This window comes from Lepisma saccharinum, chromosome 3, assembly GCF_977018435.1.
Source record: "Lepisma saccharinum chromosome 3, izLepSacc3.1, whole genome shotgun sequence".
Taxonomy (NCBI): Eukaryota; Metazoa; Arthropoda; class Insecta; order Zygentoma; family Lepismatidae; genus Lepisma; species Lepisma saccharinum.
The window spans coordinates 2,283,067-2,310,453 of record NC_139231.1 but is presented as its reverse complement, the minus strand read 5'-3'; the positions used below and the strand labels follow the sequence as shown (position 1 = coordinate 2,310,453).

At 36.2% G+C, this 27,387-nt stretch overlaps 1 protein-coding gene across 5 annotated transcripts in view; it reads right to left on the bottom strand.

Annotated features, from left to right (window-relative positions):
* The window catches only part of LOC145984902 (uncharacterized), a 147,814-nt gene that overhangs the window by 110,324 nt on the left and 10,103 nt on the right, over positions 1 to 27,387 (bottom strand). For 3 of the 5 annotated variants that reach the window (XM_083118278.1, XM_083118282.1, XM_083118279.1), the window contains exons 2-4: positions 21,991 to 22,218; positions 16,474 to 16,569; positions 377 to 455 (exon numbers count right to left, since the gene is read on the bottom strand). In XM_083118278.1, coding sequence (XP_082974404.1) covers positions 377 to 455; positions 16,474 to 16,569; positions 21,991 to 22,181 — 366 coding nt within the window. In that variant the 5' untranslated portion in view covers positions 22,182 to 22,218. The other 2 variants (XM_083118281.1, XM_083118280.1) reach the window with 2 other exon arrangements.

Genomic DNA, 27,387 nt, shown 5'->3' with positions numbered 1-27,387 from the left:
TCATTTACTTTGGTCTATTGTGGGGGCCACCAGGGTGTGAGGAATACTTTTCTTTTTACCTTTTTTTTTTGTAAAATTTCAATTTTTTCCTTCCTTTTGATTTCATTATTGGGAGCTACAACTTATGAATTTCACCTCTGTTAAAAGCCCTGTCATTCCCCCCAAAAAAAAAAAAAAAAGATTTAATTTCTCTATGACAATCAGTTCTCAAGCTAAGATTTTTTTTTATACATTGAGGCAACTTTGAAAAGTGTGTGATTGAAAAGTCCCATCTGGAAAGGTAAGAAATGTGCATGAGGCTCCATCTGCTATAAAGTTAAGATATTAAATAGTGGATAATTAAAAGAGAAAGAAATATTAAATAAACATTGCTCACCTGCTTTTGTCTCAATTCTCCTTCCTTCTTGGCTGCACGTTGCTTAGAAGGACTTATCAATGTATGTGTATTGGAAAACCTAGTGCAAAGAGAAACAACACTTCCGATGTTATTTATCCATATTAAGCAAAACTATTCTCTGGCTCAATTTTAACTTAACACACTTTCTGACACCAAGTTAAATGATTCAATAGTTAACTTTCTTTCACAAGCTAAAAAAAATTAAATCAGAAGCTGTTCTTAAATTTTACTGTTTTTATTCAAACATCCAAATTTCAATGTATCATATGAGGGATGATCGGGAAAAAAAATACAAAGCCTGCAAATTCCAGTAGGTATCTATTAGACGAATACAAACGGACTCACGTGAAAGGACACCTCATACATTACTTCTCAAATAGTCTCCTTCCAGTTTCAGGCACTTATCCCAGTGCTTCATGATGTTGTCAAGCACGAAGTACAGGTTGGGCTCCGACAACAGGGACCAGAGTTCTATGAGAAAGGCATCATGAACCTCGTGTATTGCTGGGATAAATGCCTGAACCGGGGAGGGACTACGTTGAGAAGTAATGTATGAAGTGACCTTTCACGAGAGTCCATTTGTATTCGTCTAATAAATACCTACTGGAATTTCTAGAATTTTTTTGATCATCCCTCATACAATTCTACCATGGTTCTTAGAATTAAATATTACCTAAAGTTCAAATCACCAACCCTGTGACCTTCTGTAAACAAAACCACGTGCATGCAGAAAGCATTGCAAACTCATAGAAGTAAAATAATCCACACGAAAATCCAGCGTTGTTACAGGATTCATTACATAAGGTGAAACAATGGCCAAATTGTAGTATGGGATACGCTGCTGCAAATGACATCTCACTTTAAACGCAATGCTCTTTCTTTTGTACTTATTGCTTCACCTTTATGGTTAACTCCTTGCACCAGTCATCATTTCCCATAAATTTTGATATAGATAGGAGTGTATTTGAAATTTGTTTGTAGATTTTATGTAAATTGTATCTTATGTAAATAAAATACATAATGGGCATAAACAGCCATATGCAATGCTGTAAGTCCAATAAATATATTGATGATCATGATCAAAACAAGACAAAGAAAGTTCGTGAATTTATTGCCGTTGGAAACTTTGACAAGCATCCTAATAACGATTTTTGTTCCGCCAAATATAGTGCACTTCATAAAATAACTTGGTGACATGGCAAGGCAAGATAAGTGTGAACATTTTGCAGGAATATGCATTGTAACTTGCAATGAGCTTAGAGATTTGTGTACATAATGATATTTTATAACATTGGTTATTTATTATTTATTTTCTAAAAATAATCATGTGAACAGCAAGGAAGTAGTTCCACTTTCAACATGGTGAGTTCAATGTGTGCGGGAAGGACTCCGTGTTCAGTGATACATCGAATCGGTGAGACAGTTTGTTTACAGAAGGTCTAAGGGTTGGTGATTTACACTATAGTTTCATGAATTTATATTTAACAAGACACAATTATATAATTACAAAATCTTATTTGGTAGAGTTCCAATCTGAAATCAGTTGAAATTTCAACGGTGCATCAAAATTATAAATGCTGTAGATTACAGTGGAACCTCGGTTTTACGTTTTTTGAGGGACCAAGCTGAAAAATCTTAAAATGCTGGAAAATGAAAATCGAGGAAAAATTTTGTAACATTTTGCTATGTTCTGACCATCAAGATTAACGTGGTACAATGTAAAATCTGGGAACGTAAAATCAGGGTTCCACTGTATATCTAAACACTAGATTTGATGAAATGGAAGGTTAATTTGTTGTTAAATAGGGATGTGGGTAATAAGGAACAGGAGAGCAGATATATAAAAGTGAAAGGCTACACTGCAGTCAGGGTGTCTACAATTTTGTAAGAACAGAAAGAATTCCCTGATTTTTCCAAGATACCCAGACCAAGAAACAAAATTTTCCAGACTGAAGACATTAGGACAAATCATGTATTTAAACATGGGTGTAAGAAGGTTACTACCGTGCATCCATTTCGATCTGCAGCAGAGAGATCGGGAGAAGCGTGGCGGGCGGCACTGACGGAGATGCCGACATTTGCGGCCTGAAATGCCCGCTTATTTTTATGGACATATGCAGACATTTATATAAATATTGCAAAACGAGCACTAACCTGTGTTATAAGAGTATGGTTTTAATTTTAGTAGCTTAGTGACTGTATGTGCCGATGATTTTGACACGCCCACCTCTTGTGAAACACGGCGTAGAGGTTTGTTTGGAGAACGTTCTAACGCTGCACCAATATCATCGAGTTTTGCTTCGGTTAGAATCCGTCGTTTTCGCTTAGGTGTTTTAAAATTTAATGATACAGTTTCTCGTAATTTAAGGACAAGATGTCTAACCGTATCTCTGTGTGGAGTTGAAACGCATGGGAATTTCTGTACAAATTACCTACACACGTCTCGACACGAGTTTGTTTTCACGTAGGTACGTGTCATACATAAAAAAATCTTTGTTCTAACGTGAATCTTGCGGCTGGCATTCCAATCGTCTCACTGACACGTCACACATACACACTACAATAACACAAACAAGTAACTGCAAGTAACCAAAAATAACAGTCTTGCGCACAGTACGAAATTAACACGCTCTTGGTTTACATTGCTCGCCACTATATTTACAACTCTGTCTTCATCTAGTCGCGAAGGAACAAAAAACTCGAGCTCGGAGATTTCGGATTGCAAGGAAGCTCACGAACACTATTGACTTTTAACGGTTTCTTCTACAGCGTAATCTTGATACAGTGTTGCACATTCAAAACCTCCAAACGATCCCCATCGGCACAAAACTCTTTCAAGGATATAAACTTAAGCAGGACGTTACTGGTCAAAACTATGATTAAAATGTTTTATTATCTGTGGCTCTTAACATCGTTTCTAAAGCGTATTTATTTGTGCATATAAGAGCAGAACTTGGATGAATTACAGAAGAACTTTTGCGTGATATAACACAGGTTAGTGATCGTTTTGCAATATTTATATAAATGTCTACATATGTCTATAAAAATAAGCGGGCATTACAGGCCGCAAATGTCGGCATCTCCGTCAGCGCCGCCCGCCACGCTTCTCCCGATCTCTCGGCTGCAGATCGAAATGAACGCACGGTATATTTCAACTAACAACACACAGAACACTTTACATTTGAAAATGATAAGAAGGGAAACTGAATAGAAATTGACTGTTGGAAAGGGGAAGAAGGGGTGAGATATTACATGATTGTTGGCACATATTTACTTACAGTAAACCAAGAATTTTTTTCATAAATCATAACAATTATGGCATAAATAATACATAATTATAGCAAAATTTAGTAAGAGTACCTTTATAACACCATTAAGCCTTGTTTCCATGATTTATGAAAAACTAAAAAACTAAAGTCTTTTTGTACTTGATACAGAGTCTGAAGAAGACCTTGCCAGAAGGTTGAAACGTTACGTTTAGTTTATGTTTTTAATAAAATAAATTACTGCCTTGGTCAGCATATTTAGTTTTTCATAAGAGTACCTGTATTAATCTTTATATCTACCAAACACAACCCAAAAATTGCAACAAAAAAAAATCAAATAGCCATTTACTGTAGAAACTTCCACGTGAAAATAGTTCAAAACATGGCCTTTTCCTAGAGTATTCAAGGCATGGGCGGTTATTCCGTGGAATGAAGGGAATGAGTCATTCCCTTGTAAAGTAGAACATATGCTAATTTATTAAATGTGTTTTTGTTGTCAATTTGCTTTAAACTATTCCATCATATATCTTCTTCTAAGGGTTGTAAAAATCTCCAGAGGTTTCTCCTCGTCCGTACGAGGTCGCTCACCCTTGGCATATTTCGTGACACTTTGGGGGAAGAGGAGCCTTCCGCGACATCTCGGCCATATGCTCCGTGCCTCGGCATTCTTCGTAGATCTTCGGCATAGGGAACGCATGACCGCGACTCGCTCCAGCCTAACAGTTTCTTGCGAGTTAAATGTGCCTAAAAATATTTATATTGTAATATTTTCTCTTCAGTTACAGTGAATTTTGTGGCGTGTGTTGTCCCAGTGAATTTTGCGCTATTCCTGGAATCTGTATAATAAACATATGTTTAAAAATCACACTTAACAGTTGGCCAAATCACTGCGCTTCAATGGACTCGAAGGGAATGAATCCGCAGAACTCATTTTACGTCATGTGGCAGCCAGTTGATGGTGCTGGAAACACTCTTCATCCAGGGCCTGACATCAAAAGTTTTGAAAGCCTGATTTAAACTCTACCGAGAGTAATAAAGAAAACTACATGTTCATTTTAATCCAGACCAATGTGTAATAATAGTTTGGTTGCAGAAGAGCATTAAAACTAGTGTTGGCTTTGCATCCTATTTTCAAATGTTTTTTTCTTTGAAGTCCACTTTATACATAGATCGGCTAATTGGAACTGGACCTACAGTTGAAAGTGGGAACCGAATCACTATGTGTCTCCACCGGTTATCGAACTCGATCCATCCCAGAGGGCCTATCTTCAAATGAAGAGGGTGAATAGACTTGCAACAAGGTCAACAACGGAAACTGGAGATCAGAACTAGTTGATATGAAGAACGCGAGAAAGTTTTTCTGAAGACACTTTCTGTCCATTGAAATAAAGTTAATGGTCAACATTTTGTCTACGCTCGTCTCAGAAGAGCAATAAGTGTCGTTAATTCCTCTGATATCTGGAAGGGAGTACAATAACTTATGTTTTATTTTAAGAAACCTACTTTGTCATCTTCTGTTTTATTTCAAGTTACGTGTGTTAATTGTTTTCAACAATTTCGGTGTCTAGTGCTAGTGTCATTTTCAGTTACCGCAGAAATACCAAAGGGCAGCAATTGAGAAGAACCTGAAAACTGAAATTAAAATGAAGATGGATTCTACAATGTAGTGATAGAAGAATTCATAAAGGACAGTTAATAATCATTATAATAATGCTTGTTTCAATTTCTTATAGCATGTGCTTCCCTTGTTGTAAAATTCACGGACCGCCCCTGATTCAAGGTACAATTTATCTTGTAACTACTGGTAATACATCAAATTGAAGCATAGTTTGTCAGAACAAATTTTAAATTTCTTGCTTGTTCCTTTCTTCTTTGTTCAAAAAGTGCCTTTTAGTGCACTACTACGAAAGTGTTGATTTTTCCAGAAACGCAGTAAATTTCCCTGACTTTTCCAGAAAAAGTAAATTCCCTGACTCTTCCAGGATTTCCAGACTGGTAGACAGCCTGTGCAGTATGTCTCCTCCAGTGATCAAAAATATTTTTAGCAAATTGTGGTTAACGTGGGTGTGGGTTGGGAAGAGAAATGAAAGGTTGGCTTTTCTCAAGTAGTTTGATGGGTGCAAAATGACCAAGTGCCGAGCACCATTTTTTTAAAAAAAATCATTCATTCATTCAGCAGTGGATGTCAGGGGGTGTGGTTTCACTTATGGCAGATATTTAGTCCTCTCCCAGCATTTTCATACTGAGGGGTTGGTGGACTGAGGCAAAGGGTGGATGATTGCTATATATGCAAAATATCCATCCTGGTAGTTTCAGCGCATAGTCATCTATTTCGTTTTCATATGTCACTGTATTGGCAAGATACACTCAACTACATTTTAACATGGAGATAATGGCTATGTTTACTTAACTTTAATTTCACTGCGTCATTCACCTCACGATCAATATTTGAAAGCCCACTACTACAGACGCATTATGGTTATATGTAGAGCCCGGAAGTTCAGGCATTTATTTTCGTTAAAATAGGCAGGCAAAAAGGCATTTTAAATGTGGAAAATAGGCACTAAAAATGGAAAAAAAGGCAAAATAAACTGAAAAAGGCACATTTGAAAGTCACTTACTTTTATCTATAATTTCTGGCAAAATGTTAATGAAGCATACATAAAACAAGCAAATGTAGCTGGACTCATTTCGATAACAGCATTTTCACCTTTAAGAATATCACAAATTGTTTTCAGTTGTTTCAAGTCATCATTTGCACTCACTACCCATTTGCACTTTTCCACAACAGCTGACCCCTTTTCTCCTGACACTTCCATCATCTGCTGTATAGATTCCTCGAAGATTTTCATGGATGCTACAAGAGTCTCACCTCTTGTTTCTAGCTTTGTAATTGTCTCGCTTCATTTTCTGGAAGAGCATCGATCACCTCACTGATTTTTTCAAGGTGGTTAGCATAATATATAGCTGCTGATATCCAGGTTCCCCATTTCGTCAAGACTGGTTGCGGAGGTAAACTAAGCTCAGGTGCAACTTCCTGAAATGTTTGGCTTCGAGAGGGAGATATCAGAAATATCTTCTTTGTGTTCGAAATCAACCTGTCCACTTCTGGGTGCAACACACTAACTTTTTCGGCGATTCTGTGCATTGCGTGGGCTACACATGTGATATGAAGCATGTTCGGGAAGAGAATTTTCAATGCTATGGCAGCCTTCTTTATATAGAGAGCTGCATCACTGATAAAAAGTAACATGTCATCATGATGTACACCATCTGGCCAGAGCAGAAGTAGGGAATTTGAGAATAACTGAGCTATTGATGAACCATTGGCTCTCTCTAGTTGTTCTGACGTGAGAAGAAATGACGAGGATTCTCCGCATGTTGGTTCCATAGTTCATATGATGACGTTGGCTATTCAGCGTCCCATAGCGTCAGTACTTTCATCTGTTTAAATCCAAACCTTCTTTCCACCAACTTCAGCACGAATTCTTTGCAGAGCTTCTTCGTATCAGATGCTTAAATATGTTTTCTGCAGCGTAGATTCCGACGGCACCGTTTCTTTAGTGTATTTCTCCAGGAATTTCCTCAGTGACTTGTTTTCCACTTTCCAGAAAGGTATCCCTGCTTCCATGAAAGCTTTGCACAGTTCAAGAGAAAACTGAGATTGCCTGTTGGATGAAGTGCCCACTGTTGAAATTAGGGATATCTTCTTCTGTCCAACCTTTTTGGCAACTGCAGATTTATGTTTTGCTGTTGACACATGCTGAGATATAAAGTATTTTTTTTCTCATGGTTGAATGTTTTTTCACATATCTTGCAGAGAAGAATAGTACCATCTGTCAAAAATGTGCTCTCACCAAATTCATGCACGTAACCATGTAACTTACCACTTAATAGCACACTAAATTTCGGCATGATGACAACTACACGATCCTTTCCTTCCAAAGTGCAGAACTAAACTAAAGATAGAGAACTTGATTTTGGAATCCATGCAAAGGCCCTTGGGCATTAGTGCTGTTTCTTGTCAATAACCTCTTGACACGGACGCTGGACGTGATGACGTAATTGTGCAGGTGTTCTGCAACAGGTTTTCAGCAGTCAATCATTCACAAGGACATGTTAACGGAAAGGCAATATCTTAACTCAGCATGAAATACTATTTTTTTTAAAACACACTTTTCTCCTTCAGCAATGTTGAAACATACGTGAGTTCAATATTACTTAAATAAGGCGAAAATTATTCACATAATAAACGGAAGAAAAATAAATGCCAACAAAGTTTTTTGGGAGAAAAATAATTTACTTACACATTTTTTTTAAAAAAATGTTCAAATTTCATTGAAAAAGGCAAAAAAAGGCATTATAATTAAAAATAGGCAGTGGGGTCCCAAATAGGCAAAATGAAAAGGCTTCTAAAACATTCGAAACAACATAAAAAACGTATATCCGGAAAAATTTTATCAATATATGTAGTTGATAAAAAGAGGCATTTTGCCAAACTTCCGGGCTCTAGTTATATGTGTACTACTGGACTTGAGCATATACTGATCATTTTTCCTGTTCAAGTGTTATTGGCTCCAGCAAAGAAGCTGTCAATTCCATACGGTACCTAGCGTCGTCCATGCGAACTATTTTCCGCTCCGCTCCTCTCGTTGGTATGGTATGGGTGGTAGGAGTGTTGGTTGTTGATTTGGAGGTTGGGGGCTGTGGATGTTATCCCCAGGTAAAAGCAATCACACACATTTTGCAGGTGAGGTTTGAGATGTGCAAGATTCCTTTGGTGTGGAGAGCAAAAATTGGCCTGAGCAGTGTAAATCTGGTGATGACAACAGGACATGTTTTGAACCTTGGGCAGTTGCATTTGTGAGGGAGGAGGGGGGGGGGTGGTTGTGGGGTAACACGAGCATCATGGACCAGGATGTTTCTGAGGTTGGAAGGCAATTGAAAATCAACTCTGGGTTTGTCCAAAAAGATATATCTGGTGTTGGGATCACTATGGAGAATGCCTGATTTTGTTGAGATAGGGGTTGTATTAGGTGACAAGTTCAGGAAGGTTGGCGTCATGTTTCTTGGCTTAAGTCCACTTTATGAACAGATAGGCTAATTGTGACTGGACATACAGCTTAATGTGGGATCTGAACCACCATGTGCCTCCATCAGGAATTGAACCTGGGACCACTTCATGACAATGTTACCACTGGAAGGCATGTTATTTGTTATATGAACATGTGGAAGGCTAACCAAGGTGGAGGTGTAGGCTGTAGTTCTGCTGGGAAGAGGGTGAGTTGTTGACGCATTGTCCTCCAAGGACAAGGGAGAATGAGACTGCTTCTTGATGTGGTACTGGTAAGAACTGGACAAGTGTAGGAGAAGTGTAAGTACTGCATGTGGTGCAGATGGATGTTTATAAATGATCGTCCTTGATGTGCACAGCTATGAAGGTGATTTGGTTGGTGGAGTGGGTCCAGATAAACTTGGCAGAGCTGAAGAGGTTGAGTTGGTCCAAGAAAGTGGGTCCAGATGGTTCTCCATATGTCCAGACCATGAAGGTGTCACTGATAAAATGGAGCCAGATGTTTTGTTTCAAACGCTAGGTATCCAGGTACTCTTGTTAGAGTTTGCCCACGAAGAGGTTTGCAGGCCATCCTTGTGTCCATGGTTGTGCCACAATTTAGCACACACAGGACAGTGAAAAATCAGGCAAACTAGGGTTGGTTCGGTGGCTCAGTTATTAGAGAAATGGCAGAGAACTGGGTTCGAGTTCTGAGGTAATATTTGTCCCCAAAGGTCACGTTGTTGCATGTGAGGCCATGGTGTGCTAGGTGGTGGGTCAGGAAATTAGTGCTGGGTTTGTAAAGAGAAGTGGCATCAATAGTGTCTGGTCCAACTGCTAAATGTCACATTTTCCTTGCTGAAATTATCTTGTTCTCATGCTGATTTATGTTGAGTTATTCTTTATACTCTTGAGAATGGCACTGAACTCTTCACATGCTCATTGTGGAAATTCTTTATGAGGATTTTGCAAGTAGAACATTTAGTGACAATTTTGAATCTGAAGACAAAGTTTTTGGGTTACTATTTTTCATAATTTATTTCTATATTATGTATTGAAAATATGTTTTTTTTAAAAAAAAAATTGTTATAGAAAAACATTCATAAATGTGAGAAAATATATATAATATGTAATATATTACATATTTCTGGAAAGAGAATGTCTTGTAGATTTCCAAAAAAAATTGGTGCATAACAACAAATTTATCAACACACTTTCAATGATTTTCTGAAAAACTAAAAAAAAAAACTCTCTTTGGAAAAACACAATACATATTTTTAGGCCAGTCTGCAAAGTGTTGATTAGACTTTACACATGTTTTTAGTACAGAGAGAGAAGTTTTGGTTTCCCTACTGGTTTAAGAGCTTTGTGGGATGTGTGTTTCACAGTATATAGGTTTGTGTGTTCTATTAATGTGATTTAGATAGCTGGGCTTTATAATTAATGCATTTTCGACTAAAGTCACAGCCATGATGAATATTGTATTTTTAATTAGACAAGTTATTAATTTTTTCTGCGAAACATTTTTCCTTGGTGAGTCAATACTGCTTGATACGTATGTTTTCCTGTAGCATGTATCATCCTAAACAGAGAATCCAAAATACAATCACATGAAAGTTTCACGCTGATATGCAACTATTTCAAGACTACCTCATTTGTTTGATTCCTTTGGTTTCTTTTACTTTGTTTTATCTGCCACTTTTGGCGAAGGGAAACTCACAAAGCACATACGACTATGTCCAGGCTGGGATTTGAACCTAGGACGAGACTAACTCACGCATGGTAATTTTTATATTAATTTCTCTCAACAATTTAACTTAAGTCTTAATGAAACAAATGAAGATAACTGGCCTCAGGCCTCATGAACCAGGTGAAGTAAGTTATTCTACAGACTTATGGAACACACTAGCCAAATGTGCCAGGCGAAGTGCTTTATCTCAACATGGGACCCTGCGGAAGGTAGAAATAAACTTGGCTGCAGACACTCATGCACATTTCAATTAACTTTTAATAACAGTTAAGGCATACTCAGGGCCGGCTCTACCGTACATGCAACACGTGCATTTGCACGGGGCGGCAAAATGTATATAGAATGGAAGCTGCATTATTTGAGGTAGTTTGGTCTTCTTAGGGTGGAGAAAATTGAAATTAAATCCATTTGCATATGCAGTATAAAGCAGAAACGGATAAGAAAAGCAAAGAGTAACTGCGAAAGGAAGTGCGTTCCGAAAGTTTATATTAGTTGTCACAAAAGCAGCTATTAATGTTATGTCTGTGAAAATGGTAAGCAACATCTACTGTGCGTGTGCGGTGCCAAGTTACAATGCTACCTATTGTTTGATTGGCTGCCAGTCCTCTGCCCCACCCCCTGTTTCGAGGTTTAAGTAAAACTGATGTGTCGCATTCGGTAGTTGGAAATAGAGCTGCATTGTTCTTTGACGTGTTGATCACAAAAGGTGGTGATGATAGGTATTACCGAATCGTGCAAGATGCAATAGTAAGTATGAATATCCGCTGTTTTTGTCGTTGCTGGTTGCACCTCATTTACGATCTTGATGGTGTAACGATAGTGCAGTTAGTGTATGTTGTGTGTGTGAGAGTGACAATGTATTGAGAGATTTGTGTATTTGTGCTGTCATTAAAACAACTGGTTTGTCAAGTCGTCCTAAGAGATTTAAAAATTATTTGTTTTGTTGCACTATATTATTGACAATTGTTTCGCTCCAAATGTAGCCATAGCTTTGAGAATACTGCTTACTCTGCCAGTAACAGTTGCAAATGGTGCGTTCCACAATGGGCGAATTGTGGTTAGAAGGACTTGCCATGATCTCAACTGAACATGAAATTGGTCAACAATTAGACTATGGTTCTGTTATTTGCAACTTTGCAAATAGAGAAGATAGAAAAGTTCATTTGTAAGCTGTCCAACTTAAGGTGGGCGTACATAATTGTACATACATAGTTTATTGTAAATAGTGATGAAGTGAAGATATGTTACTTCATGTACAACATTCTGGAAAATGTACATATTTATGTACAGTATAAATAGTCACGAAGAAATAGTGAAACAAAACAGGAGAGCTGAGAGTTCTGCACGTCGGTAGAAACTATGGTGAGTAAATGCAAGATATATTTTATTATTATTAGGCTTAAATGTGAAATTTCCACAGATAACAAGCTTAGTTGTTCATACATTACGTTTTCTTTGTACGTATTTTGGGGTGGGGGCAGCAAGAAGTAAAATTGCATGGGGTGGAAAAATTCCTAGGGAGGGGAGCTGGGCATACTCATCTTGTGCATGTTGCTTCATATCGCTCGCTCTTTATTCAAATTATATTGTAATTAATGAACTAGTGTAGTTTGGAGCCATCAAGCATGCACATTGTCTGCAACTAGCAGACAATTTTCAATGTACAAACCAGCCTCACGCATCATACAAAACTAGACTTCAGAAATGCCATAACAAACTTCACCAACTTATGGGATGCGTTAAACTCATGCAACTTTTGGAACATACCCATAGAAAGTACGAATAGGATGGGTAATTATATTCTAAATTGATAACTGCCAGTTGAGGATTATTGCTAGACTGACAAATTTGCCAATCACTCTATCAATCCATTGTTTCTACAAATAGTATAAACTAGGGATGGGCCGATATGAAATTTTGGGCGATACCGATAAAGTACAGATATAAAATTTACCGATACCGATAACCGATATTCTACCGATCCGATATAAAATTAGAAATGGTCCTTGAAGAACCTGAAATGTTCATTGATCTCCTTAATAAATGTGTGTTTTGAGGAGACTGCAGTGCAAGAGAAGCTAAATATTTAGACATTTACTTTTTAGAAAGAAGAGCATGGAAATTATCCATAAAAATTACAACAAAATGGCAGAATTTTGCACTAAATTATAAGATATTTATTGATATATCGGATCGGTAAAATAATTGGTAATTTTACCGATAAACCGATACACCGATATGCCTATATCGGCCGATACCGATAGAGTACCGATTAATTGGTCCCATCCCTAGTATAAACTATTTTGATTACATATGTAATTATTTAATAGAATTTCCAACATGGAACTTTTCTGAAGGCTAAATTCATTACAAATATGGTGACATACATTACTAAAAGTTTCACTCATTTCTCCATGAACAGTTTTCCATTTTATATACAATTGTATAATATCAGTATTTTTATATCTGTATATTATGAGTAGGGCCCGGAAGTTGAAGACCTATAAATTGCCAAAAAAAGACCTATAAAAAGACCTAAAAATATATAAAAAAGGACTTAAAACGGAAAACAATGACGTATAAATGTGATCGAAATTAATTAATAATTTCAGTTTTAATTACATATTTAATGAATAAAGAAAATACAAAATTCTGGTGGTATGGAACACACAGTGCGAAAAAACTATATGAATGAAATGCATCTACTTTCAGACATATATTTTTTACATTAACATAACTTGAAAAATCATATTTCAAGAATCATATTTGGCCTAACCACACGAGGGTTACAGAAATAGGGTTACAGAAGAAGGTGAAGTTGCAAAAAAAAGCCATTAAGACCTAAAAAAAAAAAGGCTAAAAAAGGACCAATAAGCCAAAAAACGCCGACAAAGGCAAAAACCCACTTTTTCTGGCCTACAATGACCCAAAATGAACATATATTATGTTGGGCCTCGTCTTTGGACACTAGGGAAAAAAAGGATTTCTCCTCAACTTCCGAGCCCTAATTATGAGTATCGGTAAAACACACTCCTATTACACCCTAATCCAAGAAAATTATTTCCTATTTTTTATTTACATGAGCTATAAGAAAAACAAAATGGTACTAATGTGCATCCTCATTATATACTGTATTTTATCTCTGTACTTGTGGTTCTTATTTCATTAATCGTAACGATCATACAAAAATGTCACATGTGTAAATTATAAGTAATAGTTACTTAAAACAAGCATGCCATTATTTAAGATTTATTAACAATAATTAATTGACCTAACACATGCTAGAAGTCTCAATGTATTATTATCATTGCTGGTGTTTTAATATTTTCGCATCACTTACCTAAATAAGTTTCCATTTATTTTGTGAAAAGAAGCTCCTATACTTCTCTAGTAATTATCAAATTTCCAGTGCACCCTATATCGGAACAACAATATTTGAAGTTCTTCCTATAACTCAGCAATATCATTTCTAGCCCACTTTGTAACTCAGCAATAATATTTCCAGCCCACCCTATCTCAGCAATATTATTTCCAGCCCACCCTACAACTCAGCAATATTATTTCCAGTCCACCCTACAACTCAGCAATATTATTTCCAGTCCACCCTACAACTCAGCAATATTATTTCCAGCCCACCCTATAACTTAGCAATAATATTTCCACCCACCCTATAAGCAATAATATTTCACTCCAATCCATAACTCAGCAATAAAAAAAACAAATGTAAAAATTACAATTACAAGACACAGCCCTTTTAAAAATATTTCCATTTGCACCACCTTTGTAGAAATCAGTGATTACAAATATGGAAAAAATGCAGTCATCATTAGTATAATTATCAAAATTAATATTCTCAATCTCCTTTTCCAGGTTTAAAATATTGTTATAAGGCTATTATGATTGTACTGGTCAATTGGTATCAGTGTGTATTGTTTTGAATTTAAACAAAGACACTCTTCTAGAATATGATTATCCAGTGGTACAAAATGATGACAGACTTTTTGACGGAGTTCATATATCCTCGAAATTTTGAAAAATAAGCAATTTTTACTAATTCTGCAGAAGCGATTTTTGATTAAATGACAGCTATTATAATACATGATTAACTCACATGAATATTATAACTCCGATTTGAATATCCTGCCTGCTATACCTCAGGTGGTATTAAATTGCCTAGATTGTATTTTTGCACCACATATCAGTCCAAACCTGTCTTGTTACACTGTTTGCGGAAGAAGGTGTTTCCATAAAACCATCTCAACTAAACTAATTCTCCAGGGGGCTTCTGCACCATGTCCATCAACATCAGTAACCCACGGACAAATTTGATTCCAACCAATCAGCAACATGAGACCACACTTCAGGAATGTAGACTATTATGTATTGTTTTGCACCCTTATTGGTCTCCCCTTTGATTATATCACCCCTTCATCAAAGAACAATAAGAGTGAGTATAAACCACTTTGAAAGGCTATCTGAACTATTGACTGTTTTGAAAGTGTGAGTTTGTCTGACTTCTACTGTACAAATATCTTACAACTCACATTACTAACACATTTAATTTTGGTCACAAATTCAGGAACAAATTCTCGGTTTCCTGTGGATGGCAGTCAAGTTCAAAGCTTTTAATACTGGCTAGTTCAGACAGTGTCTCCATCACTGAGAGAACATATCTGACAGCAGTTTATGTGAGCAATGCATTCGACACAAGTGTCCAAGTTTTATTTTTAAGCTTACTTTATCCTCAGATAGGCTAATCAGGACTGGATCTACAGCTTAAGTGGATTCTGATCCACTGTGCAAGTTGCCTCCTTAAGAGATCAATCAAATTTGGTGCATGGACATAATATGTAATGTTACTACAATATAAAGGCTAGTTTAGTCATAATCAAATAACAAGGAACATTGAAAAAGAATTTCAAGTAATATAATTAGAGGCATGCAGATTTCGTTTTTGACGAAAACACAAAATATGAAATAACATGCTGTAATGTTCCTTTTTCATGTTTCTGAAAGGTCTGAGGTGCATTTTTCTACCCTGTTTTGTCACGAAATAATGCGAAATGAACTGCAAAATGTGAAATTGACTCTTAAGCATGAAATTTACCGTTTATATACTGACGCAACACTTTCTGAAGTCTGAAGTATCCTGTGAGTTATGCAATTCACGGAAAATTGATTAATTCTGCTGTAAATATTTGAGAAGTAAAAATGGACCCCTTTATACAGGAATAAACTTAATACTCTGGTAACTACATAAATGTGCTAGTAGAAGGGGTAAGTTTATTGTGTGTAATAAGTGCAGTTTTTAAATCAAATTTAGGCTTATATTCACGATTTTAAAACCAAAATGTCATTTTATATAGCACTTTTGATGTGATTATTCACCGCTATAACACCGAAATTTCATTTTATTTACCGCTTTTGAACCCAAAATCAACTCTTGTTTTTGTACCGAAATTTTGCTTTTCTATTTACCAAAAATATGTGCCTCTAAATATAATACAATGTTTACTGTCAATTTTTTTTTTCATTATAAGTCAAATTATTTTTAGTCTATTTTACAACAGTTTCTCAAACATACATGCGTATGTTGTCCTGCATAGAGGATTTACAGCAAAATTCAGGTGGTATAGTTGATATGGGATATCTTTACATGATAACATTATAAGTAACTGGAACATCTTTAAATTTCTAGTGTTCAAATACTGATACTGACCATGATCATTAAGAGAAGTAACTCAGTGTCAGTTTAGCCATAATTTTTACAAAATTCCTACATCTTTCTGGGTTTTCCAGATGAACCACACTACCTCCTCTTCATAGGAATGACATTGAAGATAACAATGGACAGAACAACCAATAAATATGAATATCCAACTAAGAACTCATGGCACCATCGCACAATACACAAACCGCTACCCCGCGGACACCAGCAGCAACCCAGAATGAATGTACATGTACACCGTTTTAATTTCTCGAAAGGCAGAAGAAAACCACAACATACCTTACATCAGCAAACACATCCTCTGTTTCAGGGGTACCTGTCCAATTTGCTTCCTCACTAGCCCAGCCTTCGCCCTGAAGCACCGCACTCATGCTCCTGTACAGTAAAATCCTACAATGACTCCCAATACCACACAGCACAAACTTATTTTGCAAATGAAGTATGTAAATGTACAATCTCACATCTTTTATCGATATTATTCCATGCGGCATGTGTGTTAGTTTTCTCCTCTCCCATTGGTTCATTTGCCACTACCCATTTTGCTTGTTCTCGCTTTTGCATCCTTCTGCCATTTTCATTGCCAACACATTTTTAAATATTTCCATCATCTTGAAAACGAGCTACGATATTAAAAATTTTGAAAAATTAGATCTGTTTAGCGAATCTTTATGTTGTTCGCTTCTGTTGTTGTCTAAATATCTGCAATAGTTTCATGGCACTGTAAACCCATTTTCTATCACAGGTACCTCAACAACAAAGAAAGCAAACCATCTAAGATTCACATGAATGATTTAGAAGGAATTCTAAACAGAATTTTTCAGAATTTGCAAAAATGTAGTGTTTTTTAAAAAGAAGGGACATTTTCGAAAAAAAAAAAAAGTCTTTGATGATGCATGCCAAAGTCCCAAGGTACACTATTTTTTTTCACTCTCTTTATGATGCTGATGATGATGTAACATAAATTAATCAAACAGAGCAAGGAACAAATACAATGAACCATCCACGCCTTACCTAGGACTTGAACCTTGGACCACTGGCTTTGTAATGCACCACTAAGGTTCAAAACTTGACTGGCATTCAGGTGCTAATTCGTAACATTGAGGTACCAAATAGTGAAAACTCAAATGCCACATTCAGTGGATACAGAAAGAATATTTAACAAAAATATATGCCCACATAACAGGGAAGAATACAGTTGAAATTTATGGACAACATTTTGATCACCAATTGGGTTGGAAGGTGAATGCTGATCAATAATGCTTCAAACCTACCCTTAGCAGTGAATGAAACTGAAACTAATTGATATTATGAAGCCAGGAGTCCTGCACTTGAATTCAGAACAAGGCCTTTTTTTTATTATTTGTTTCTCTGTTTTCCAAATTATCAAATCACAATTCATCCTCACCACAATTAGCTAGGGATGGGACAGATTAATTGGTCCTCTATGAGTATCAGCCGATATAGTTATATCGGTGAACCACTTTATCGGTAAAATTACTGATCCGATACATCTATACATAAGTTATAATTTAGTGGAAAATTATGCCATTTTGTTCAATTTTTATCGATAATCTCCATGTCCTACTATTTAAAAAAGTAAATCTAAATATGCAAATTCATTTGCACTGCAGTCACCTTGATGCACACATTTATTAATGAAGTCAATGATCCATGCAGGTTCTTCAAGGACCATTTGGAATTTTATATTAGATCGGTAGAATATTGGTTATCGGTATCAGTAAATTTTATATCGGCACTTTATCCTACAATTCACCAACACACAGATAGAAAAATAATATACAATGAGTACAAACTGGCTGATCAAAGAAATGTATGGTTGCCAAACTGTTTTAAAACAGCAATATTCTATGGAAACGTTTGTTTTAAGTCCATGTTCTGCTCATATAGACAAGTTGCTATTGAACCTTCAATTTAAAGTGCGATCCAAACTCTGGTGTAATGTGCCTTTTTAGCTCATTGAAGCAAAGACCCTTGAATTACAAGTTGGCAGTTTTATAACACTATGCCATTGGAGAAACCCTCTAACTTTAAGACCGGCAAAAAATCAAAAACTGTGTTCATATTTAGGACATGTGGCCAAAAAAAATTTGGACACCCCATTTTCTTCTTTAAAGTGTAAGTATAACTACAAATACTGTTACATTAGTTCCGTCAGACAACAAGTAAATTGCAGTTGCCTCTATTATGCAGAGAGAATCTGAATCAAAGCTATAGATACCAAGGCAGGAGTGTACAAAGCAAAAACAAGCAAAATAAACATGGAAGAGAATGAGTCCATGTATCAAAGAGCATAACACAAGTGAAATATTGGGGTGAAGGTAAACTGTACACATGTCACATCCTTCACTATTCTGTTAGTAACAAGCACATGTGGAACAAAGTCACAATACTTGCATATTTTATGCACAGTGTCAAGGTTAATATACAAGAGAAAATGGAAGAAAAGCTCATCACACAGACAAGGAAGAAAATCAATATATGCATTAATGGTACAAAACAACAGATAGTAACCCATTTGTGTACACCATCAAACACGCTCGAAGCTGGATTATATTTTTACACATAAATTTAGAAGATCAAAATTGACAGGGGATTGTACAAGTAATTGGCACCACATATTACAATCACTTCTGGAACAAATACCACAGCTGACCTGATACCTGTTTACATTCATAAATAGAAAAATGGTGGATGTTAAATTCATACCACATACATGGTTGAATTTGCATATTACACAATTTTATATTAATTGCATGCATCTTTTGCAAAAATATTACTTTATGAACCTATCAAATTGTGTGATATACAGGGTGATTCAAACAGCCCTCAACACCACCTATAAAATATAAAGGAGTTAGGTTGGCTACAATTGGTCATGATAGAAACAGGTGTGGCCTAGGGGGAACCATATTCATGTGCCCCAAGTGGACGTCCACCATATTGAATTCAACTCAATTTTTTTAAATGAGAAGGGGTTCATGTCATGTATCAAATCAGGCTAGAATTTCGTGAGAAATGCAATGGTGAAGGTTTTTCGACATATCTTTAACCAGTAAAAAGTTATGACTGCATCATTCTAACAAATGTCTCACTTTCCAGGTGTGAGAAAACAGTGCCAGAATGCTCCTAATGCATGAGGAACACATCGAGATCGTACTGCTGCCTGTGGAGAGAAGTTCACGTGCATTGCAAATGATTTTAATCAACAACACCCCCAATGAGATTCAGTGTTGCATGTGACAGTTGCACATTTACCCCAAAAGTTATGGGAGACAGGATCAGTCAACGACAGACCATGAACAGGACGTGGCAGAACTTCCACCAAAGAAAAAACAGCCACAGCAGTCCTGGCTTCATTTGCAGTCCCCAAACCGTACTATATGCTGATTATCACAATCATCACTCGTTTGGATCTAGCAAGTGTACAAATGGCACCCCTATAAATTTCAGCTTCATCATCATCTCAGTGGAAATGATCCAGATCATTGTGTTGAATATTGTGAATGGTGTCTCGACCAATTACTGCGTGAGCCTTCCTTTGGAACAAAAAACCTTCACACTGACGAGGCCAATTTTTATGTTCATGATGAAGTCAATAAGGAGAATCTGATAACCTACATTGGACAGATCTCAGATCCCATTATCGCCTGTCATTGACTGATCCAGTCTCCTGGAACTTTTGGAGTAATTGTGCAACTGTCACATGCAACACTGAATCTCGTTGGGGGTGTTGTTGATTAAAATAATTTGCAATGGCACTTGAACTTCTCTCCCCAGACAGCAGTACGATCTCGATGCGTTCCTCATGCGTTAGGAGCATTCTGGCACTGTTTTCTCACACCTGGAAAAAGAGACACTTGTTAGAATCATGTAGTCATGACTTTTTAGTGGTTAAAGGTACGTCGAAAAATCTTCACCATTGCATTTCTCACAAAATTCTAGCCTGGTTTGATACACCACATCAACCCCTTCTCATTTAAAAATTTTGAGTTGAATTCAATATGGTGGATGTCCACTTGGAACATGCCAATATGGTTCCCCCCTTGGACTGACCTGTTTCTATCATGACCATTTGTACCCAGCCTAACTCCTTTACATTTTATAGGTGGTGTGAAGGGACTTTTGAATCACACTGTATATCTGTAAATGTGAATAAGCATATATGGGTTTGTATGATAATTATATATAAAATAAAGAACAACCACATTAAAATTAATTGTCAACTGGCTGGTTTAATGCAAAGAATGTCCTGTACTTTTAATATTTTTTCCTTTAACTTTTGTTAAATCAAAAAGAAGTGGGTGCAGTATGTTAAAACATGGAGTATATTGTAGAATTTCAGACATTGAAGAAACAATAGTTCTTATTAAAATTATTTACAATAAAAGCTTGCATATAATAAAACTAGGAGTTATTATTAATTTTTGCAGTGCAGCCAATTTTGTGTTTCCAACTACATACATAGCTGTCACGATTTATATTTGTCTCCCAAGATATAATGGAGGTAACTTTGATCAAAAGGCAGGTTTTGCAGTATTTTTAATATAAAAGAAGTTTTAAAAATAAGCACATGAGATTTAAAACATGATTCAGGCTTAAATTACTTGGCATTTTGTTACAAGTATATTTCACTTCATATCATTAGATATGAATGTTATTTTCTTTTTAACACAGAATGCCTTCATATGGCCTGGCATGATATAAGGTATATGGTGAAACATTAACTTCACATTTTCAAGAAAAATCACTCAATTACACAATACAAAGTGCAATAACCACCTAATGTAATGGAATTAGAAACTAAATTATACTTTTTACTTTGGGACAAAAATTAGCAGAAATTGCTGTAATAATTCATGCAGTGAAAAGGAGATTATAATGCTACAAAAGTTTCTTATTCATTATAACAATGAACATGAACACAATTTCTATTGTACTTACGCACACAAGAAAAAAAAAAAAAAAAAATGACATTTGTCACAATTCCCAGCCTTATTCTTGAATAATATCACAATGATATTGGCAAAATATACTCTACAATATTGTTTATATAAAGTGGCACACCACTCTATTTGATCAGGATTGAACACTTTGAACACTTCTTTACATAAGTTAGCAAGTATGGGAAATTCAATGCAAAATGTCACAGCAATTTGGAGCATTTCAAGCTCTACATGCATATACTTATCCATGGTGACACAGATCTCAGAGTTGAGCCAAGTTGCTTTTTCGTTGGATCCCATTGCCGCTGGGCTTTTGAGACCCGAGTCTGCTACTTCTTTTCAAGCAGCTCCCCAATTGCATTCGCGATTCTGGCTCCCACCAGGAATCAAACCCAGGACAGCTCACACCAAAGGTGAGAATGCTTACCATTTGGCTATGCACGAGCAGTATATGCATACAAAGAGTCACTTTACTGGAAGTTCACTATGTAACATTTCAGGATATCAAATATGATTGCTAAATTTGCAATTAACCTGTATAATGCAAGCATGGACAAATTAGATTTTCTTATTAGCACTAAAAAAGCCAATGTCAAGAGCGTTAATATACACATTTCATGTCTACTAGACTTATGCACACACTATCAAATTACATAAAAATTACAATGCATTTCACACAAATTGGCATAAACAAAGCACACAAACACACAAACTTGCTGCAGCGAATACTTACCAACATGGAAAAAATGAAGAAACAAATTCAGTCACTGCGCATGCATACAACTAATGTCATTACTTGCTATCCATTCACAAAAGAAAAAGTAACACATACTTGCACGACTTTCCATACGGACATGATCCACTCTGTGCCCAGTGTCTGCAATAATTCTCACTGTTCGGGGGATTAGAATTTGAAGCATTTGCTTTGGTGCCTAGTCTTTCGAACACACTTGGTCTGCGCGCTGAATCCTTATGTATTGCTGGAGGCTCGACTGTTATCTTGCGCTTGGTTGGTTTTGACATGACTTCCACGGCTCACAATATGGGAAGCTTAAATAACCTGAAAAGACAGGGGAAAAAATTTTAAAAATAAATACAAGGTCTGTCCAAAAAGAAAAGAAACTTTCAAAATAGAAAGCCAAGGCACTGATACTCAATATTTCACAGTTGCTTCCCCATAGTGGGATTCTTAAGTAACTTTGTGCAGGGTCCCCACTCTAGGACCATGATAAAATTCAAGCATAATTTCCGGATTTCAAGGCAAACTTTCAAAAAATTCAAGGATATAAACAAATGTTTTCTCTATTTCAACCTTACATATTACTTCCTCTCACCACCCACATACGTTCACAAACAAATATATTAACAGGTCTATGTGATTCCAATGTATCCAAAAATTCTAATTTGATTAAATTAAACAGCATACATATTTCGAAAATTATATTTAATGTGCAGACTTTACATTTGCCATTTCACATACTCAGACTCTAAATACATCTACAAACACAAGTTTAAAATGTTACGGGATACACTAATCTACGAAAAATTATTAATTGTGTAATAATTTCAGAGTCAAATTTACCTAAACAACTTCAAGCTGCAATAATGTTCCATTTGTCAGATAGTGTGTTCTACAAATGATACTACCAAAGTAAATGGATTGTGAGAATTCTGTTTTATTTTCCATTCAGCTTTCTTTTCCTTCTTCAATAAAAATAAAATGTAAATTGTGAAAACTTGCCTCACGTCTACAGAGAAAAATTCACGCATAATTCCCAGAGCCAATAATCCACACAGAATGCCCAGTGAGTTGCCACACCCTGTTTGTGCTTGCCACATCACTATTAGGCTTGCCAACTTTAAAGATTAAAATTGCAGGAGATTTATTTACAGTCCTTCAAACTCTTTAGATGAACATGTTCTGGAAAACTAATGCTCTGATTATCGGCTGTTGTCTGTGGTCTCGCTACAGTGAATACAAAATTGAATCAGCATGATCAAAACAACCTAGCAACCACAAATATTAAGAAAACAAAATCAATATAGAGACACAGACTCTTCTGAACTCATAATACTATAACACAATTCTTAAAAATGAAACTGCACATCTTTACCGAAAATACTTGACAACAGTCTCGATAGTCCTATTCAAACTCACTCCATTTCTGTAACCAATTGAAAGAAATTTTCCACGCTTCATTGAACGTGCAGCTCTTTTCTCGATTCCAAACTAGCCATGACAACAACACAACACTGAGACGTACTTAATCCTACTGTAACATACTATGGACACAATTTACATAATGAAACAAAATTGGGTGGAGGGAAACAAAGACGTCTCGAGACTTTGATGCAACAATGTGTTTAAACTTTCTATTTCTTCTTCCTCTCACTTATTTGAACAATTATTCATTTTCACCTATCAAGAGTTCTCAAAATATTATTGCGGGGCTTAATTGTTTTGTTTGTACTAACAAATTTCTTCGCTCAGAAAACACACACCTTAAAGAAAATAGAAAGATAATAATATAAAAAGATAATCCTGAATCTTGTCATTTCGGGAGATAAAAACGTTTATCTGAGAGGCCAAGAGAGTGATTTTGATTCCAGGAGACTCCCGGTCGTTCCGGGAGAGTTGGCAAACCTAATATCTACACGTTCCTTCATTTTCAGTACACAAACGTTCAAGGGAGGTGTGTTCCATGCTTGTAGTATTTATCAAAGGTCTGATGCAGGGGCAACTAAAATGTGAATGCATCTTGACAATGTTCCAACAGTCTATGGAGAGGAAACACAATGTAATTGTTGTGCTCCAGCCCCCCCTATTGTCCTATTTTGTCATCTGTGGACGTCCATTCTTTCTCTGAGAGTGAAATCAACCCTGAAAGGATGTTGTTCCCAGACAATAGAAGAAAATTTGTTGTGGGACATTCAAGCTTTTCTACAACACATTCTAACAGTGGAAGAAATTCTGGAAGCAAAGGATTAAGAGCAGAGAGAGCTACTTGGAAGGGAATGAATCTGATTAAGCTGCATAACAAGTTGTTTTTGTCTTTTTGGACAGACTTACATTTTTTGTCAAACCCTTCACTTAATGAATGATTACATAACCACTGTTCCACAAGAAGAACTTTATGAGGGGTTCCTATTCTGAAATTTCGTTCGACATTATTGAAAATGGTGTGGCATGTTTATGTTTTATTTATTTATTTCTTTGAAAAAATCCTGAATACAGACACAATTCATTTTATATCAAAGATATCAACAGAGGAAAAAAAAGTAACAAATGAGAAGCATGGGCACACAAACGCACATATATAATAAGATTCAAAACAATAACAACTAGGGCACAACAGATATTAATTGATCTTCAGCTGCTTGATGCATGCTGTTCTGAAAGTCTGCTTGGATAGATGGAAGCCTAGAGGATTGTTCAGTGAATTGTACCTAGTTGATAGCCTATACAGAAGTGATCTTTGTTCTAGGGATAGCCTTGAAACTTTTGTGTAAAAGAAGTTATTGCATTTGCTGTTGGTACGTGGGATTCGTATGTGAAGAAATGACAAGAGTTCATTAGTAAAAAGTTGTCCATTCATAATTCTGTAAAGAAAAGTTAAATCGCAAAGAGAAAGATCGTGAATTTGTAGAGTGGATAGAATTTCGAGCTTGGGAAGATTTGCAAGGCCTGGACATCTATGTTTCCCTATTCTGAGGAAAAAATTTACTACTTTGTCTGTTCTCTTTATATTGCTATCACAGTCCATTGACCAAACACAGGAACCACATTCAAGAATAGGTACAACAGATGTTGTAAAGTAGGTTTTGAGGGCAGAAACATGTGTGAAATCTGTAAATTAATCCAAGGGTTTTCATGGCTTTAGAAGTTTTGTAATCTGTATGGTGACTGAAAGTGAGTTTGCTGTCGAAAATGACTCCAAGATCTTCGTGCTGTTGTACGAACGGGATAATTTGGTTGCATAATTTACAGGATGGTGATGTAAAATTGCATTTGAGAGTAAACCTCATAACAACAGATTTCTCGGGATTTAGTTTCAGATTCCAGTTTTGGCACCAACGTTCAATGTGTTTGAGATCGTCTTGCATGGAACATGTGTCTTGAACTGAAGCGATGTTTCTAAATGACTTACAGTCATCAGCATTCGGAGAAATATATTCATGAATATCGTCCTTGAAAAGAGTAAAACACAGGCCCTAGAGAACTTCCTTGAGGCACACCGGAAATCCATGACGAAAAACAACATAATATGATAACATTTTTCTTTCTATTGTGCAAGTAAGATGAGAGTAATTTAAGAAGAGGTCCGTGAATGTTGAATCTGTTTGACAGTTTATGGATGAGTTGTGTATGAGGGACAGAGCTTTGGAAAAATCTAAGTAAACGACATCCATGTCTTGTTAGACACTTAGGCAGTTAACCACGTTGGTAAGCAAACAAGCAAGGTTGGCGTCACAGGAAGCATGAGGGAGAAAACAGTGTTGAGTGGGAGAAAGGAGAGGATTAACATGTGCAAGGATATGATTAAAAACTGTACTTACGTATGCAAGTATGTTATTCCTATTTTCCTTTTTTTCAGCAGTCGAGTAGGAAAGGATGTACCTGCAAGTTGTATAGTGATACACACAGGTTTTTTAGTTTTTTAACATTTTTAACATGAGAATAGGTTAATTGTGCAAGTTTTTAGTGAACGACGAGCTTTTTATATACGTCTGAGGCACGGATATAATATTTTAAATGTATCCACACCAACCCTTGTTCACAATCCTTTTATTACATTTCGACGTGGTACTATGAAAGTACCTAGTTTTTTCATACGAACCTGAAGAAGGGGATAGTTAGTCTCCGAAACGTAGTTCTAAAAAAAGGAAAAGAGGAATAACATACTCGCATACGTAAGTACAGTTTTTAACGTTCTTTTTATATTAAGTTTGAGTATAGGAACTATATTTGCATGCTTTAATCCTGTAATCCTCCCAAATGAATCACTGTTTTGTAGCAAAATTATTAAAAATGCACCAAAAACATGATCGACAAATTGGATGATTTGAAAGATTGTGAACAAACTGAAGAAGCACATTCCTCAGATCTTCACTACACCAGTGTCCCTTTTCCTTCAAAGGATTACAGTAAATGGACCACATCTTGCCATCCATATCAAGATTTTTAAATAAATGAAGACACTAATAAAGCAAGTTTCACAGCACAGAAGTTAACTGAGATGTACACACACTGACAGCTACACCACAACTGATCCAGTTGGACGAAAAAGCATAGGAGAGCAGGAATACACAAGTCACTGCAGGAAAGGGATGACTCACACTTGAGCTTTCTGTCTCTCACTTATGATATCAAAGAAATACCACCTTGAAATTTTGATTGAACCTTCAGTAGATGTGTACCAATATGTGTAACATTTTTGAAAATTTCGTCTTTCGGAAATTGTAATATACACAACTTTCAAAATTTGTTTCTCGCAAAAACCAAGCATGTTGTATATCAAATGAAAGCCTTCTTCAAAAGCTTTAAAATGAGACCATGCCCATCCCTGTAGTTGAAACAGGTCTCTTGCAAATTGTATTTAAAGTTTCAGAGGTGAGCGGTTTTTGGAAAAATTTCAATAACTCACACACCGGCAACATGAAAAATAAAAATAAAATATTTACTATATTTCAAGATAAGAAACATGTATACCAAAATTTAGCCAAATCCACGCATCAAAGGTTTATGCACTGGTTGATTTGACATGGAATTACCCAAAAGTTTTAGTTCCATTTGGGCAAGCCTTATAATAACATCATAACCAAATAGGCAATGGTGTGCCCAGGAATTTCTAAAGGGAAAGGGGGCAGGGTACGTATACATTTTTTAGTAATCAGCTCTCATTTTGCTAGCTTTGATGTTCTATAATTTAACAATCCTAGGCCAAAGGGGACTCCTCCCAACTTCTGTTGGGTACCCCACTGTAATGAGTTGTGTGAATTTTATGTTCATGGACATTTAGGAACACAATGGAAAAACGGTTTTGCACAAAAGATGAACTAAGTAAACAAAACCTGTTTGGTATGCGTTAACAGACTTGAAGAGAACCGAAGAAAAATAAGAGTGTGCATGTGCTATCATGATGACATCAGAATTACACAATCGCAATTTGAGCCTTTTTAATTTTGTGCGACAGTGTGTGTGTGTGTGTGTGTGTGTTATTTTGCAAAG